Here is a 17,665-nt window from a genome sequence, read left to right as displayed (position 1 = left end):
GGTTTAGTCCTGGTTTAGCCCTGGTTTAGCCCTGGTTTTGCCCTTATTAAGGGTTAGGTTTAGCCCTGTTTTAGAGTTAGGTTTAGTCCCTGTTTAGCCCCGATTTAGCACCGGTTTAGCCCTGGTTTATGGTTAGGTTTAGTCCTGGCTTAGTCCTGGTTTAGTCCCAGTTTAGGCTTAGGTTTAGCCCTGGTTTAGGCTTAGGTTTAGCCCTGGTTTAGCCCCGGTTCAGTTATGCATAAGTTAGTTTTGTTTCCAGGTTTTGTTACCATACCAATGTCACCATAAGTTTGATCTTTGAATCCAATATTAAGGCTGCACTTAACATCCTCATCTTTTTTAATTCTAATCTTATTTTCCCTCCTCCGTGTGATCCGCTGCAGGCCGTGGTTGCCGTGGCGAGGGAGCTGGAGGCGGAGAGTTACCATGACATCAAACGCATCACTGCACGTAAAGACAACGTGATCCGGCTGTGGGAGTATCTGCTGGAGCTGCTGAAGGCCAGGAGGCACCGTCTGGAGATGAACCTGGGGCTGCAGAGGGTCTTCCAGGAGATGCTCTACATCATGGACTGGATGGACGAGATGAAGGTACAGCCAACAGTCAGGTTTACATCAGGGCTCTGGTTAGGTTTAGTGGCGTAAGTTCTTGTTTTGAATGAAAATATAATATACAAGAGAATACACCAAAAAACACTATAGTAAGTTTTGATGTTTTTGATTCACATTTTTTGTAGATTATTTATAAATAAACTCATAAACTTATTTATAATATACCAGTCTACTCTTTATAAAGACTGTATGGGAGTTACACTATCAGACTTTTCCTTTTTTGATGCTGATTTGATGATTTTTTTCTTCCCGAGTCCTCTCTCTGCATGCACACTCCTTGTGTCCGTGCTGCTCTGCCCCCCTCCTGCAGCACCTGTGTGAAGTTGGCCCCCTATCAAACGCACACCTACGCAAAATCTTTGTCAATCGTTTATGCTCCGTTTGTTCATTTTGAGACATTAATGATACTTTTACAGTACAAATTGGGGTCAGCCAGCCCCCCAGGAAGCTTAAAAATTCTCTAAAATGGCCCAAAATAAAGTCAATCCTTTGTGCTTCGTTTCTGCCGTTTTGTGCTGTAAGAAGTTTTGTTTGTGTGATTATGACTCTTAAAATATTAGCAGTTTTATTTTTCAACTGATGATGTCATCCAGTCCCTGAAAATGTTAAATAGCCTCAAAACAGGCAGAAAATTATGCGAAACTGTGACAATTTTCATTTGTGTGAGTATATTTCAAAAATTATTGTTCTTATTTTTGCGGAAATGATGTGTCATTTCTGCTCAGCTGACAGCAATGGCTTTAACAAAACTCCGCAAAACTAGTGAAGATAAATGGTCTCAGGCAGTGGAAAAGTATTTATCAGTCTTTAGTAACTTGCTTTTGATTCATATTTTATATGATACATAGAACATGCAGCAGCTGCTGCGGAGGTCTGACTGTAGCAGATGTCCATTCATTTGTGCACAGGTGGGAGCGCACCTCTATATGACTGGACAGGAGTGAAAGTCTCATACAGTTCCTCACGTTATTGCATTATTGCATATCCTGTTGATTGGTGTGATAACAAAAACTGCCCAAACTTGTTGAGAGTAGCTCAAATATCTACCCGCCCGAGGTAGTCAAAAGAAGCCCAATTGGGTGTGCACCCGTTCATTTTGGCAACATTGATGATAACACAGCACACATGGAGGGACGCGTGTTGTATCAAGTGAACACTGAACACATGTATCCAATCGTGAGGCTAGTTCAATAGGCTATTCAATATTATATTGAATATCATTGCATCCCTATTGTATACTGAAAAATATTAATTTGGAAAAGCTAAAATTTTCACCGAAACACCTGTTTACCATCAGAATACCTATAGAATTTTCTAAACAAACATTAAGAACATTTGGGGACCTAGACCATTTGTATGTGTAAAATGTAACTTTAGAGCCAAACTTTGTATGCTAAAATTCTCTGTGCCCTCCCCCTCTCTCCCTCCCTCTGTGTATGTGTCCACAGATGCTGCTGCTGTCTCAGGACTATGGGAAACATCTGCTGGGAGTGGAGGACTTGCTACAGAAACACGCTCTGGTCGAGGCCGATATCGGGATCCAGGCCGACCGCGTCCGCAATGTCAACAGCAACGCACAGAAATTCGCCAACGACACTGATGGTATTTTATTCTGGGTTTATACTATGGCTCAGCTGCTATGGATTCATGATAGGCTACTGATAAAAGGGCTTTGGTGGTATTGATAGCTGATATAAAAGCTGATATATTTAGTGATGTAATAATTGACTGTAAATCTTCGACTGATTGTAAACGTTAGATGTGACTCTATTGGATTTTAAATTGCCTTTATTTACTAGCCTGTATTTATTGTTATCTTACCCGGATGCACAGTTTGATACACAATATGAGAAAAGCCTGCAATATTTTATAACATTACAGATTTTTGAGGTGACTCATTTTTGCAACTGTCCTGTTTCCTTTGTGTGTAGGCTACAAGCCATGTGACCCTCAGATCATCAGAGACCGCGTGGCCCACCTGGACTTCTGTTACCAGGAGCTGAGTCAGCTGGCCGCAGAGCGCAGGGCTCGTCTGGAGGAGTCCAGGAGACTGTGGAAGTTCTTCTGGGAGATGGCCGAGGAGGTCAGTGTGGTCCTCCTGTGTGTACGGAGAGTTGTATCGGGGTTTTTTATTGTACAAACCACATGTACTTTATAAACAGGATGATCTATTATACTTTGTTTTAAAGGTGCACTATGTCATTTTTCTGGTCTTTATTCAATTACAGGTGGTTTTATAGGTCACTAATACCTTTACAAACAGGCTTTCTGACTGTGAGAGGGTCACCTCTGCACAGATCTGACCTGTGACTTGGTCTGGTTTGGTCTCCATGGAGATAGAAAAGTTTAATGCCATACTCCGGAACATTCCAGACAAAGCAACAAGATGGAGAAAAGCATTTGATAGACCCTCCACCAGAAAAGTTCCACAATGCACCTTTAATGTATTAAGTGTTAAAGATTAGTTTAGGCACAGGAGGGTTGGTGGTTTAAAACATTAACATTAACTGCAGTCTCTCTGTTATTTGTAAAATATAATAATTTATATATTGTATTGAAATAACTGACATGAACCTTCTCACTATGTTGTGGTCTACAGGAGGGCTGGATCCGTGAGAAGGAGCAGATCCTCTCCTCTGAGGACTATGGCAAAGACCTGACCGGAGCCGTACGTCTCCTGAGCCAACACAAGGCCTTCGAGGACGAGATGAGTGGACGAGGAGCTCACCTGCAGCAGACCATCAGGCAGGGAGAGGAGCTGGTGGCCAACAATCACTTTGGAGCAGACAAGATCAAAGAGAGAATCCAGGACCTCCAGGTAGACACACGGCACTGAGATGAAAAAATATATATATTAAGAAAGAATAGTTTATATAAATGCAACAATGACTTCCTCTCCTCTAGGACCAGTGGGCGGCTCTAGAGCGCCTCTCTGCTGTCCGCAAAGCCAAACTACAAGAAGCCTGTAACCAGCATCAGTTCCAGGTAAGTCACAGCCATGATTTTTTAACACTTTTTTTATATCTAAAATGAACAAATGACTGACTTTACTTGTATTCCTTCCTTTTCCTATCCCTCTCTTGTTCCTCAGGCTGATGCAGATGACATTGACACCTGGATGTTGGACGTGTTGAGAATCGTCTCCTCTGTGGATGTGGGTCATGATGAGTTCTCCACTCAGGCTCTGGTGAAGAAGCACAAAGATGTGGCCGAGGAGATTTCCAGCTACAGACCTGTGATCGACGCCCTCCACGAACAGTCCAAAACCCTGCCCCCCGAGAAGGCCAACTCTGAGGAGGTACGAACGCTCAAGAAGTTTCCCCGAGGGACAGGGGTGAAAGAAAGAGTAGATTAAGTGGATTTAATGTTTTCTTTCTTTTTTTTATGTAACCTTTTAATTAACCTGAAAAACCTCATGGGGATTGGTATTACAGAACTGAGCCTGTGTTACAGTGCCTTTAACCTGCAGATAGAGGACAATGAGTTTCTCATTCTCAGTATATGGACAGGTCATGTCTCATGTGAAAGCTCAGAATCTCTAGAATTCCCTCCCTGAGCTGCAGAGGCTGCAGTAGCACTGACTCATGACTGGTGCAGGTTTTGGGGTTTAGACAGTGACCATTCAGATCAGAGAGACGCATTTTAGGTTTAAACCAACTGGAGTTCAGCATTGAAACTCAAATGACTCATGTGATCCTCATTCTGCTTTCTGATTGGCTACTCACATGGCTAATTACATTATGTCCAGTGTTTTTGTATCTTGTATATTTATCTTCATTATCTTCTTATTCATTAGGAGGGAAAGTATCTGTTTATCATAGTTTTAGTCCTGAATAATTACCAGTTATTAAGATTGAAAAAAAAAGCATGATGAAATATATTTCCGACCCTTTCCCCCTGATTTAAATGTGTAGAAGTAATGTTTGTTGTGTTGTGTGTGTGTGTGTTTGTGTGTGCAGGTGCAGAGCAGGCTGGCTGGGATAGAGGAGCGTTATAAGGAGGTGGCAGAGCTGACCCGTCTGAGGAAGCAGGCCCTGCAGGACGCTCTGTCTCTGTATAAGATGATGAGTGAAGCCAACGCCTGTGAGCTCTGGATCGACGAGAAGGAGCAGTGGCTCAACAGCATGGAGATCCCTGAGAAACTGGAGGACCTGGAGGTGGTGCAGCACCGGTCAGTATCAGCAGGAGCCCAGGGGACTAAAGACAGATTATTATTGTCTTAACTTTGGTGAAAGCGTTTTTTAGGCAAGGCAAGTTTATTTGTACAGCACAATTTTGTACACAAAGTTATTCAAAGTGCTTTTACAGAATAAGAAAGATATTAAAATCACAAAACAAACATAAATAATCAGCATTAAAAGAGAAGAATGCAGAATAAAAAGCCTTTCAGTCATATGCATAGCTAAAGAGAACCATTTTGAGCCTGAATTTAAACATTGTCAAAGTACAGACCTGTCTCTCATGTTCAGGGTTTTAGATTTTATCACTATCTGCTTAATACAATCTTTAACTCTCCATCTCACATATTCCTGAATACTATGCTCTTGTATTTTTACGTCAATTAAAAGCCTTACATGTTTTTAGTGAAAATCCTTCTCACATTAAAGGGACAGTCTGGAATTTTGGACACAGAACCTCATTTCCTAGTGAGCCAGAGTGTTGGAGACGTGTGGAGACACTTTTTTAAAATATTCCATCCAGTCCTTGTATTTGCAGAGGTCACTGGTGCTAGGCTAGTGCATGTCAATGGCCCACAAAACACCCAAAGTAAATCTGTTATTACACCAGACTGTCCATGTAAATGTCTGTGTTGATAGAATAATGTTTGAAATAAAACTATTAATCAGACTTAAAGGGACTATTTTCTCATATATCAGTCCGCCGCTGCCATGCTTTCTATCAGGAAGTACAACTCGCTGCTCTTGCTCAGACATAAATCCTTCAAATGCAAGGCTGGCTTTACTTCTAAAATTATTCTATCAACACAGACATTTACATGGACAGTCTGATGTAATAACAGATTTGTTTTGGGTGTTTTGTGGAGTGGGTAAGACTGTTTTTAGTAGCAGGCTAACTATGGCCATTGACATGCACTAGCCTAGCACCAGCGACCTCTGCAAATACAAGGACTGGATGGAATATTTTAAAAAAGTGTCTCCACACGTCTCCAACACTCAGGGCCTCATTTCCTAGTGAGCCAATGTCCAAATTTCCAGACTGTCCCTTTAAGGCTTTACACTCAGTTGACAGAGAGCTCATCCTCTGATCCGAAAGGGAATAAACAATTTGTGATTTTCAGCTATAATACACTTTATCGAAATTATGACTATACTTGTCTGGTCTAGTCTATCTTTATATTGTCGACAGGTGGTAACTGGTTTCCAAAGGTAAAAGCTTCTTTTCCAATGATCTCTGTGTAAACTGGACTTTGTACACAATCTAAACAATACCCATATTTCACAGAGCTCATCTCGCAGTACTGTTTTACAGGAGGCTTTACAGAAATGTAACTTTCCAGACTTAGACAAACTTTATTGATCCACAAGGGAAATTAACACAGTAGCTCACACATCACAATATAATATAATAACAAAGAGTAATATAAATGGTAATAATAGATTCAATAGACTGCAAGATAGCAAGAGACTGGTGTCAATAAGGCATAATTATATAAAAATATAAGTACAAGTCAAACTAAATATAGAAATTAAGTGATACAAATTTATCTCAGTTATATACAATAGGTCATAAGGAAACTATAGGGAGTATTATCTGTTATATAAGGTTGAGTTGTACAGTTGTATGGAGTATGGTAGGAATCTAGTCGTGTATCTTTCACTGTTTGATCTAACAACCATGTAATTATTGTCAGACTTTTAGTATTGCATCATTATATCTGTTATTGAGCAGTTCTAACTCTCGTTCCGTGTCCTGGGTTAGTCTTTGGTTTATTGACTTTAACCTCACACTTTCTTCTGGTCTCAGAATAGCTCCTGTTTATTTACTGTTCCTGTGGATTTAGTGTGTGGGAACGAGAGCTCAGACCGTGTTTACTCTGGAGTTATGTATGTATGCGTGTGTCTGTGTGTGTGTGTGTCTGTGTGTGTTGCTGTGTGTTTAGGATGTCTGTGCTCTTTATTTTTTACAAGATTGAGTGTTCTGGTACATTCTTACATTGTGTTTAACCACATAACTTCATACGAACTCTGCCCAGATGGTCTGTCAGTGTGTAAGGGCGTGTGGTTTGAAGGTTATGGAGGTTCAGAGTCTCAAACTACTGAAGTGTTTATCCTCGATGCATCTACTGCAGTCTTTTCATACATTTAATCTAACGGGTGACAGTTGGTTATTAGTAAGCGTTTGATAAATAGGCTTAGACTTAAACTTTATTGATCCACAGGGGAAATTATTTGGACACGGTATCTCACGCACCACAATATATTATAATAACAAAGAGCAAAAATAGAAATGGTAATAATATCTTCAAAATAAGTAGCAAAAATAGCAAGAGACTGGTGTCAAATATGGCATAATTATATAAATGTACATGGTGTCATTTTAAAAGCAATTATCTTGAAATCTACTAAGTCTAGCTCAGAGATGATGTTGATGTTGGTCTACCAGATCCTTTAGCCCTTTAGAAGCAGACTTCCTCTTTAAATTTTTGATCCCAAGTCCAAATTTGTTTGCCTTTTGGTGAAGTTTTTCTAAATTTTGCATTGAAGGCTGCACAATCTTGGGTGAGTGTGTGCAAGCAAATGCCATGACGCAAAAAGACTTCTCTTTGGGAGTGAACGGCATGGCTCAACCTGAAAACAAAACAAAAATAAAACATTCAATATAAAATCTTGATGTGTGTTCTATACATTCTGTAAAGAAATTGAGGTTATTTCAACAAGAAATGCCAAAATTATTGACCTGCGAAATTATGTCAAATTTTTGGGACACCCTGTATATGTCAAAATAAGTCAAAATAAAACATAGAATATAGTTATGTATATGTCAGCTATATGCAAGAGGTCCTAAGGAAAACAGTGCAAAGATGATAATGATTGGTAGCAGTGAAATGGTTCAAATCTCACCGGGCAAGACTTCACCCACATTGCCCACTCTAGTTACAGTCATGTTGTCAAGACTGGGGATTATGACTAAAGTGAAACACAATAAAGGCCTAATTTAGACTCTTATTTTTCTTTTACGATAGCTTTGAGAGTTTGGAGCCGGAGATGAACAGCCAGGCTTCGCGGGTCGCTGTGGTGAACCAGGTGGCCCGTCAGCTCCTGCACAGTGGACACCCCAGCGAGAAGGAGATCAAGACCCAGCAGGACACTCTCAACACAAGGTAATCCAAGCAGAGAACCAGATTATAGATTGTTAGAAAGGGAATTTTGTCCAGATTGTCGGACTAAACCCAGTAAACACGCAAAGCAGGCCTACACTAAAGTAAAAGTAATGGGCAGTCGTGATTTTCTAGTTCAAACTTATTAATGTTATTGTTCAAAACTTTGGAGGAAGAATTGAACTTTGATTACATTTTAAAGGTGTACTCGTAGACTGAAAAACAAAAGTGGACTAAAGGAGTCAAAGCTCACAGATGCTATTGGCTGTAGGAGCAAATTTGGAGCCAGGTTCCGTGATAGGAATAGGGATTTATTTACGTACAAAATCGAGAAATATTTTAAGACCAAAATGATTAGCCTGACAGGAGCTGTTGCTGAGAGTCTGGTGAGGTTTTTTCAGTACATAGTGAATTGGAGCCAGACTTGATGGAGTCTGTGATTATATTAGGAAGTTTGTCTAGATTAACAGACTAAACCAATTAAACAAGCAAAGCAGGTTTATATTAAAGACAAATGTGTTGCTCCAAAAGTAATATTTACCTATTTAGTGATTCAAAATAAATGAAATTAAACTCAAAACATTGAACAAGAATTTAAAAGTTGATTACCTCTTAAAAGTGTACTTGAACTTTTCTGTTGGAGCAGCTTGTCTCCATGGAGAAGTTTATTTATGCTGTGCCTGAAATGTTTCACTCTATGGCATTTATTTTATGTCACCACGGAGACAAGCAGATAATACAGTCTCCAAATTACAAATCCGAATGTGAATTATGTGTTCTTTTCAAAGTATTAATACCCGTCATTGAAAAAAAATTTCGACAGTGGAGCATTTAAAATATTTATCTTGCATTTATTATTCATTATTTATTTATCCTCATTGAGCTTGTAGCCATGTCACAATGTTGTTACCTCATTAAAAAAATCCCTGGTGTTATTTGGTTTCATTCTCACATGTTTGGGTAACACTACATTATTTGTTTGTCTGTATCTCCAAAGCTCAGAATGCTCTGTTCCACCTTGTGATGTCATGCAGTGGTAGTTTTCAAGTTAAAATTGGCAATTCCAAATGATTTTAAGTGAAGGTGTATAGAGTTTAGAAACACAGTGGAGCACTTCCTGTATTATCACATGACATCACAAGGTGGAAGAGTGTTTTCAGTTTGTGTGCAGGGTTTGTGTTATTCATGTATGAATGAAACAAAAAACAACTCCAGGTCTGTTTGTGATAAGGAAACAACATTAGAACATAAATCAGAAAATAGCATAATATGGGGCCTTTAAATGTTTACACTTTTCAGCTGCCTTTGTTAATATTTGAACATCTATATATATATTACAACAAATCTTCGTGTAATATAAGTTAGCTCAAGTGAGTTTCCTTACATCCCTGTGTTCTGGTTCAGGTGGGGTCAGTTCCGAGACCTGGTGGATCAGAAGAAGGACAGCCTGAACTCAGCTCTGGGGGTTCAGAACTACCACCTGGAGTGCAACGAGACCAAGTCCTGGATCAAGGAAAAAACCAAGGTACTGTTCAGATATGCACAGACATCTGAAGCTAGCCATTGGTTTAAGAAGTTTATAGGCATTTTATAACATTTTGAGGGCCCATTTAAAAGATGTATTTCATTTTATAATCTATCCTAATATTTTATCATTCTGAAAACAGTTAGCTATTAAGCAGCTGTGTTGTGTAATTTTCCTACCTAACATTATTACACAAAACAGTTAATCACAATACCGACCCAACCTAACTTTCTTTTTAAATAGATGTTAGATTGTTGGTGCTGGTATGATTTGACTAACTTCCATTGCCCCCTGGTGGTTAATACGTGTAACACAGAGACTCACACACAAACTGTGATTGACATTGAATTTCCGACATACTAAGGTTGTCAAAGCGACTTTTCACAAATAATTTTTACCTTTCTTGAATGATTTTAGAATAAATAATATTTAGAGCTGTTATAAAACCATATAATATGTAAAAACAACAATTTATTTTTATTTTTTTTTAAATTACATGCTATTGTCTAAAAGTTCTTCATTGTGGTATCAAAATCAGTCTGGAATAGCATTTTTTGTTGAGCTTGATTTTACTTCTGCTATATACAAAATGTAAATGTGAAATACTTGCTAATGTGATTTAAATGTTAACAATGTTGCGTTGCCCAGGTGATCGAGTCGACCCAGGAGCTGGGGAACGACCTGGCGGGTGTGATGGCGCTGCAGAGGAAACTGACGGGGATGGAGAGGGACCTGGCCGCCATCGAGGATAAACTGGGAGACCTGGACAAAGAGGCCGAGCGTCTGGCCTCAGAACATCCCGAGCAGTCTGAGGCCATAAAGGGACAGCTGCAGAACATCAATGGGGTCTGGGCTGAGATGAAGGTAACTCTGTCTGAGAAATACAACTGTGGAGGAGGATAAACTAAAAGAACAATTATAATAAAAGGTAGAATGTGTCACAAAAAAGTGTTAATATCAGCACATAAGATCTAGAGTCTACCACAATTTTACTGAACTATAGCTTCAAAGAGTAATATATCAAGCTTAAATGATGATGGGCTCATCAAAGACTTTTTACTTGGTCTCTAAACCTTATTTAAAGCAATTTGATATATATTTATTTACTCCAAAAAAGGCAGGAGACAGGATTTGAAATCTCTCAGAATTAGAGTAGATCAGACAGCAGAGATTAAAAGTTCACTGTCCCTCATGAGCAAAATGGCAAAAGACCAATGGTTATAATAATAGACAGACAAGCACTACAGCAATATAAAGAATAAGATTGAATAGAATAAGAGTGTCTTGTGATTATTGTGAGTGCATTATTAACCCTGTGTGCCATCTGTGTAGGACACCATGAAGAACCGTGAGGAGTCTCTGGGCGAGGCCTCGAAGCTGCAGCAGTTCTTTAGGGAACTGGATGACTTCCAGTCGTGGCTCTCTCGCACACAGACAGCCATCGCTTCTGAGGACATGCCCAACACTCTGACCGAGGCCGAGAAGCTGCTGGCCCAACATGAGAACATCAAGAACGAGATCCGAAACTATGAGGAGGACTACCAGAAGATGAGGGACATGGGAGAGATGGTGACACAGGGTCAGACTGACGCTCAGTACATGTTCCTGAGGCAGAGGCTGCAGGCGCTGGACACTGGCTGGAACGAGCTGCACAAGATGTGGGAGAACCGCCAGAACCTCCTGTCCCAGTCCCACGCGTACCAGATGTTCCTCAGAGACACCAAACAGGCCGAGGCCTTCCTCAACAACCAGGTACTCTTACATAATATAAACCCTATGACAACACAGTACTGACTAAAATACACGTCCTGTCCTGCATTCACAAAAAGCTCAGGAAAAAGTTACCACCAGTCTCTTTAACAGTTTAATGACATTTTATCTGGATTTCACAACATTCTTATAATTGACAAACATTTTTATTCCTAAGACTTGTTCTTAATTTTTTCATTCCTTGTAAAAAATACGGAGTCTAACTGTGACTTTGTTCAAGCCATAACTTCAAACTCAACTTCAAAGCTCCATTGCCACTTTCTTAACATTATGATTATGTAATTCTTTCCTCCAATGAGTAGTGTCCTTTCTATATGTAACTGATATGTGTGGCTGCCCTCATCAGGAAGAAATGTGTAATTACAATACACATTTAATCATTTATGTACATTTAAAGTACTTTATGTTCTCATGAATTTAACCTTCAATAATAATCCTACTCCTTACTGTATTTCCTCAGGAGTACGTCCTGGCACACACAGAGATGCCCACTACACTGGAGGGGGCAGAGGCTGCCATCAAGAAGCAGGAGGACTTCATGACCACGATGGACGCCAACGAGGAGAAGATCGGAGCTGTGGTGGACTCAGGGCGCCGCCTAGTGTCCGACGGCAACATCAACGCAGACCGCATCCAGGAGAAGGTCGACTCCATCGAATCCAGGTATATGCTCTATTTCTTTTTTTTTTTCATTTAGTTTATAGAAAGAATGAAATAATATAATATAAAAAACCTTTTGTTTACCTTATTCTTGACAAATGCTAAATTATATGAATGTTCTATAATGTGATACTAAATATATTAATCTATTTTTTATTGATGTTTTCATTGCTCAATACCTTGGAAAACATCTATTCTTTCTCTAAGCGGGCTCATCTCTCCACAGATCTGACCTGTATCTTGGTTTGATAGCTTAACTGTTTGTTTACATAAACGGAAAGAAATTTAATGCCATACTGAGGAGCATTTCAGGCAAAATCTCAAAACAAGTGGCTGAAAGACACCAGTGTCATTTCTAGTTCCAAAGATTCAAATACTGTTGTTTGTTGTGCAGACGTAAGAAGAACCGAGAAGCCGCCAGTGAGCTGCTGATGAGGCTGAAGGACAACAGAGACCTGCAGAAGTTCCTCCAGGACTGTCAAGAGGTGAAATATGCATCTATACTGCTACTGTGGAACAGGATTCTGTTTTGTAGTTTGTACTCCTAATCCGAGTCTGTATGTTCTTATATTGTAGTCATAAATCTAATGTTTTGTTTATGTTCTCAGCTGTCTCTGTGGATAAACGAGAAGATGCTGACGGCCCAGGACATGTCTTATGACGAGGCCAGAAACCTCCACAGTAAATGGCTGAAGCACCAGGCCTTCATGGCTGAGCTGCAGTCCAACAAGGAGTGGCTGGACAAGATCGAGAAGGTACAACAAGAAGTCACTGTTTATGCTATTGTTTATGGCTTATGGAGTGGTGCAATATTTCTTTGGTGCAAAAGGTCTGAAAACTGAATTTCTTGGAAAGTTCACCATCATGGAAAATCAAATGGAAATCACAGTTGTAATGCACGTAATTGGCAGTTACATTTTTTCACCTTGGTCAACCTCACAAAACAGATCTTAGTGGGTCTAAACTGCTTTGAAGTTAATATATTTAAGGCAGTGATTCTCAAATCATCTGCAGAAAACAGTTTATAATATTTGTTGAACAACAGTTGTTAGTTTTAATCCAAACTCTCAAGGAGGAGAAAAATTGGGGTTAGTAATAAGAATAATGCAGTAGTCTTAGACACTCTAAGTAGTTACAATTTTGTGCATTATTCATTCAGTCCATACTTGGTAGTGGAGAGATCCAACTGTAGCCACAGCTGCCCTGAGGAGAGGCCGCCAATCTGTGCCATAGGCCTCTTTGACCTCTGCCTCTTTCAACAAAATCCAAATACTATACAATATTGTGACATACTCTACAACTACAATACTGCCCTTGTGTATCTCCAGGATGGACAGACGCTGATGGCAGAGAAGCCTGAGACCGAGGCCATGGTGAAGGAGAAGCTGTCGGCTCTGAAGGGCATGTGGGGCGATTTGGAGGGCACCACTCAGACCAAAGCCAAGTGTCTGTTCGACGCCAACAAAGCCGAGCTGTTCACCCAGAGCTGTGCCGACCTGGACAAGTGGCTGGAGAATCTGGACGGCCAACTCATGTCCGATGACTACGGCAAAGATCTCACCTCAGTCAACATCCTGCTCAAGAAACAACAGGTGAGAAGGGCAAAGAGTCAGGGATCTATTAGAGTTATAGGTTATTTGTTAATTGTCCTTTTGTTTATTTAATAACAAAAAGCTAAAGATATTGAGAGAATTAGCTAAAGATTTGAGAGTGAAATTTAAATACAGTCTAGTACTTTTTCTGCATAAATAGTTGTTTCTGCATGAACTCCCCCTGCAGGTGTAGTGTTGTAAGTGTTTTTGCAACGCCCCTTTTTAGATTATTGATCTATCGGCAGGAAATGCAGGAAAAGAATTTGTTGACCACAGCCCTAGGACCTATGGAGGGAATTTGGATGAACCAGTGAAGTATAAGAAAACTAGAAAGACTATTCTGTTGCCCATGTTATGGCATATGCAGCAGTCATTTTGGGATTGTAAGAGAAGCAAAATTCTACAAGAAAACTCTGAGTGTTTAAATGGCCCTAATAATGCAGGAGTATGAAAATGAATATTCACCCTAAAAACACTGCACTGCACAATACACCATATAGACACAACCATTGATAATTATTCTGTGTAAAAGTGAAAAAATGCACTCTCACATGGCCGATATCCAAATACTCAGGGGGTGGGACAAGACATAATTTTGATGAAACGAGACACACCATGAGATCAGGTCCATGAGAATGAGCCAAGACAAGGTTTTGACATATTTGTAATAAATAAATGGTGAAGTGCAAATTTTGCCTTCACCATTTGTATTTATTTTATGTAATATTTTAGCGGTCGTTGTAGTGCTGCTTTTTGGAACTACAGCTTCTCAAATTGTATAACTCACCAGCTCTTAACCCATTTTTAGTCCAAGCCAAAGGTAAATTCAAAGGGAATAAATCTCACAAGATCATTTTCCTCATGCATGCACGAGTTTGTGTCAGTTCTGTCTTGCAAGATGTTGCAGTATGAGAGCTTGTCCCATCCCTAGTACCTAATTATTCTTACCTGACACTTATTACTATAAAAGAATTCTGAATGAATAAATTGACTACAGGGAAAGTTTAGCAGACGTTATCACCAAAACTATTCAGTTATCGAAAAGAAAAATGTAATGTTTATGATAACTATTTTTATAATAGACTCTGCTACTATATTTAGTCATATTTATTAATTCATTGTGTAGGTATTTGTAATATTCAAATGCACAGAGAAACGTGATTAAAGCATAAATGTAAGTTATTGTTTGCCTCCCCCCCAAAATAAATGTCTAGAATGGTATTCTTAAGACAGAAGATAAGCACGACTTTTGGCATGTGCCACATACAACATAACATGCAGTTTCATGTGTACAAAAATTAAGACAGCATAAACATACAGTAGTACAAATATAGTAAAGGTTTATGAAGTAAAAAGTACTTGAACATTATCATTAAATCACTGAGCTGTTCTGTTAATGTGGAGTTCTGCCGTGCTGTGAAGCGCCTGACACTTCTACAGATTATTTTTAGTCCTTGGGTTTAGCTTCACATCACTTCAGAGCTGCATTTGCCCACATTATGTTTGTGAATGTGAAAAGGACAGTGTGTGTTTACCTTCTTACCTTTAATAAAGCAGACCTGAGCACATACCTCCTCCTAAACCTGCTCGTGTGATTTCAGATGCTGGAGAGTCAGGTGGAGGTGCGGCAGAAGGAGGTGGAGGAGCTGCAGTCTCAGTCCCAGGCCCTGAGTCAGGAGGGGAAAGGCTCAGAGGAGGTGGACGGACAGAGAGTCAGCGTGGAGAGGAGGTTCCAGTCTCTCCAGTCCCCACTGCAGAAGAGGAGAGACATGCTCATGGCCTCCAGGGAGATCCACCAGTTCAACAGGGATGTGGAGGATGAGATTGTGAGTTTGAACTTTACTCTGAATAATATGTTTAAAAATAGGATGGTTTGTGACGTAAATGCGAGTGTGGTTTTAGCATTTAGTTTAATAAATATTCACACATCTTTACAGCTGTGGGTGGAAGAGAGAATGCCGTTGGCCACTTCCACAGACCATGGACACAACCTACAGACGGTTCAGCTGCTCATCAAGAAGAACCAGGTACACTCCAAACTATAGTAAATGTGTCTGTTACTCACACATAAACATGGTCTCTAGTTTATATATCTATTTATATTCATTACTGTGAAAATACTCAACAACACCAACACCAGTGTTTGTGAGGAGACAGAACCTTCCTCTGCAGTGTACACAGCTTACACAGGAGCTTGGTGAAAGTGCTTGAAGTGAAATATGGGATGAGATGGGACAATGTCATCTGAGCCAGACAACTCATTTGTGCCTTTATTTAAATGTTTTTAATAAAACACAAAAGCACGTATTTGGGTAATTTATACAGTATCACGAATAAAGCATTCCCCAAGTAATATAATACTTAATTTCTTGAGACAGTAACTTAAGTAGTGTAATACATTACTTTTTGAATAAGTAACTAGTAATGGGTAACTAATTACTAAACTTCCCCAACACTGCTAGTTATTCAAAATTTTTATTTTTCATTTAGAGTAAAACAAACCTGTAATGAAAGTTAATCTAACAATTTAGAGACAGTGAGTTCAAAATATTTACAAAAAAACTAATAATCTCTAGCTCTAATAATTTAATTAAGATCCATTTTCCAAATCTAACCCTTGCAGTGTTCCATTGTAGTATAAAGGTTCTAAATGTCAGATTCACATGAGGCTAATTCACATGAGGGCTAATGTAAATGCTGTCTCTCCAGACTCTTCAGAAGGAGATCCAGGGCCACCAGCCTCGTTATGACGACATCTTTGAGCGCAGCCAGAGCGTCCTGAGGCAGAACACCCCCACAGCAGAGGCCATCAAGCACAGACTGTCTGAGCTCCAGGCTCTGTGGGCCCAGATCAGGCAGGAGACTGAGAACAGACATCAGAGGCTGAGCCAGGCCCATGAAGCACAACAGTACTACTTCGACGCAGCAGAGGCCGAGGCCTGGATGAGTGAACAGGAGCTCTACATGATGTCTGAGGAGAAGGCCAAGGTACTATTCTCTACATCCAGATTCATGTCATACACTGATCATGGGACAGCTCTAACATTCACAGTTCGAATATAAATGTACATTTGTGTATTGTAGGATGAGCAGAGTTCTGTGGCCATGTTGAAGAAGCACCAGATCCTGGAGCAGGCTGTGGAGGACTACGCAGACACTGTGCACCAGCTCTCCTCGACCAGCAGGGGGCTGGTGGCCGCTGGACATCCAGACAGGTCAGTCAGTAACAAAAGCCTTTACATGTGACATGTGAGGTTTATAGTACTGTATACTTAAAGCCTCTGTGGGCTGTGTTCCAGCGAGCGTATTGGCATGCGTCAGTCCCAGGTGGATAAACTCTACGCAGGGCTGAAGGACCTGTCTGAGGAGCGCAGGGGCAAACTGGACGAGCGCTTCAGGCTGTTCCAGTTGAACAGAGAAGTGGACGATCTGGAACAGTGGATCGCAGAGAGGGAGGTGGTCGCCGGGTCACACGAGCTCGGACAGGACTACGAACATGTCACTGTGAGTTTATAAAAGATACTGAAAAAGTGTCTGTTTGAAGATAATGATGACCATAGTTGAACATACAATATTGAAAATGCACCATTTTTTAACCCTGCTATACCTCTTTCCAGATGCTACAGGAGCGTTTCCGTGAGTTCGCCCGTGACACTGGCAACATTGGGCAGGAGCGCGTGGACGCCGTGAACAGGCTGGCTGATGAGCTGATCAATGCTGGGCACAGTGACGCCGCCACCATCGCTGAGTGGAAGGACGGGCTGAACGAGGCCTGGGCAGACCTTCTGGAGCTCATTGACACACGCACGCAAATCCTCGCCGCCTCCTACGAACTCCACAAGTTCTACCACGATGCAAAGGAGATCCTCAACCGCATCCTGGACAAGCACAAGAAGCTGCCCGAGGAGCTGGGACGGGACCAGAACACCGTGGAGACCCTTCAGAGGATGCACACCACATTTGAACATGACATCCAGGCACTAGGCACACAGGTACAATACAGGGGAGGGTGCAACTATGATTGAGGTGTTGTGAATCGAATTTTCAAAGATCCCGATAACACATTTGGAGAAGCCGATATGTGCTGTAATACCTGTTGCACAGCACAGTCCGATTTACATGAGGTGCGGATTAGGAGAAGCGTTCAACTTCACAGGGTAAGAAACAG

General features: G+C 40.5%; 1 protein-coding gene across 2 annotated transcripts in view; it reads left to right on the top strand.

The window, feature by feature from the left end:
* The window catches only part of sptbn1 (spectrin, beta, non-erythrocytic 1), a 251,358-nt gene that overhangs the window by 210,731 nt on the left and 22,962 nt on the right, over window positions 1-17,665 (top strand). For both annotated transcript variants that reach the window (XM_055162977.1, XM_020917010.2), the window contains 21 exons: window positions 384-590; window positions 2,060-2,213; window positions 2,543-2,694; window positions 3,211-3,429; window positions 3,516-3,596; window positions 3,703-3,909; window positions 4,571-4,782; window positions 7,816-7,953; window positions 9,355-9,475; window positions 10,124-10,339; window positions 10,808-11,227; window positions 11,706-11,908; window positions 12,300-12,390; window positions 12,514-12,660; window positions 13,234-13,497; window positions 15,099-15,323; window positions 15,435-15,524; window positions 16,207-16,485; window positions 16,582-16,712; window positions 16,797-17,001; window positions 17,115-17,489. In XM_055162977.1, the coding sequence (XP_055018952.1) occupies window positions 384-590; window positions 2,060-2,213; window positions 2,543-2,694; window positions 3,211-3,429; window positions 3,516-3,596; window positions 3,703-3,909; window positions 4,571-4,782; window positions 7,816-7,953; window positions 9,355-9,475; window positions 10,124-10,339; window positions 10,808-11,227; window positions 11,706-11,908; window positions 12,300-12,390; window positions 12,514-12,660; window positions 13,234-13,497; window positions 15,099-15,323; window positions 15,435-15,524; window positions 16,207-16,485; window positions 16,582-16,712; window positions 16,797-17,001; window positions 17,115-17,489 (4,137 nt within the window). The remainder of the gene's footprint in view (window positions 1-383; window positions 591-2,059; window positions 2,214-2,542; window positions 2,695-3,210; window positions 3,430-3,515; window positions 3,597-3,702; window positions 3,910-4,570; window positions 4,783-7,815; window positions 7,954-9,354; window positions 9,476-10,123; window positions 10,340-10,807; window positions 11,228-11,705; window positions 11,909-12,299; window positions 12,391-12,513; window positions 12,661-13,233; window positions 13,498-15,098; window positions 15,324-15,434; window positions 15,525-16,206; window positions 16,486-16,581; window positions 16,713-16,796; window positions 17,002-17,114; window positions 17,490-17,665) is intronic.

Source organism: Boleophthalmus pectinirostris, unplaced genomic scaffold (assembly GCF_026225935.1).
Source record: "Boleophthalmus pectinirostris isolate CB_2022bp ecotype Guang Dong unplaced genomic scaffold, ASM2622593v1 HiC_scaffold_5, whole genome shotgun sequence".
Classification (NCBI taxonomy): domain Eukaryota; kingdom Metazoa; phylum Chordata; class Actinopteri; order Gobiiformes; family Gobiidae; genus Boleophthalmus; species Boleophthalmus pectinirostris.
Note: the sequence above shows the minus strand (reverse complement) of the source record. Positions and strands in the feature narration are given on the sequence as shown.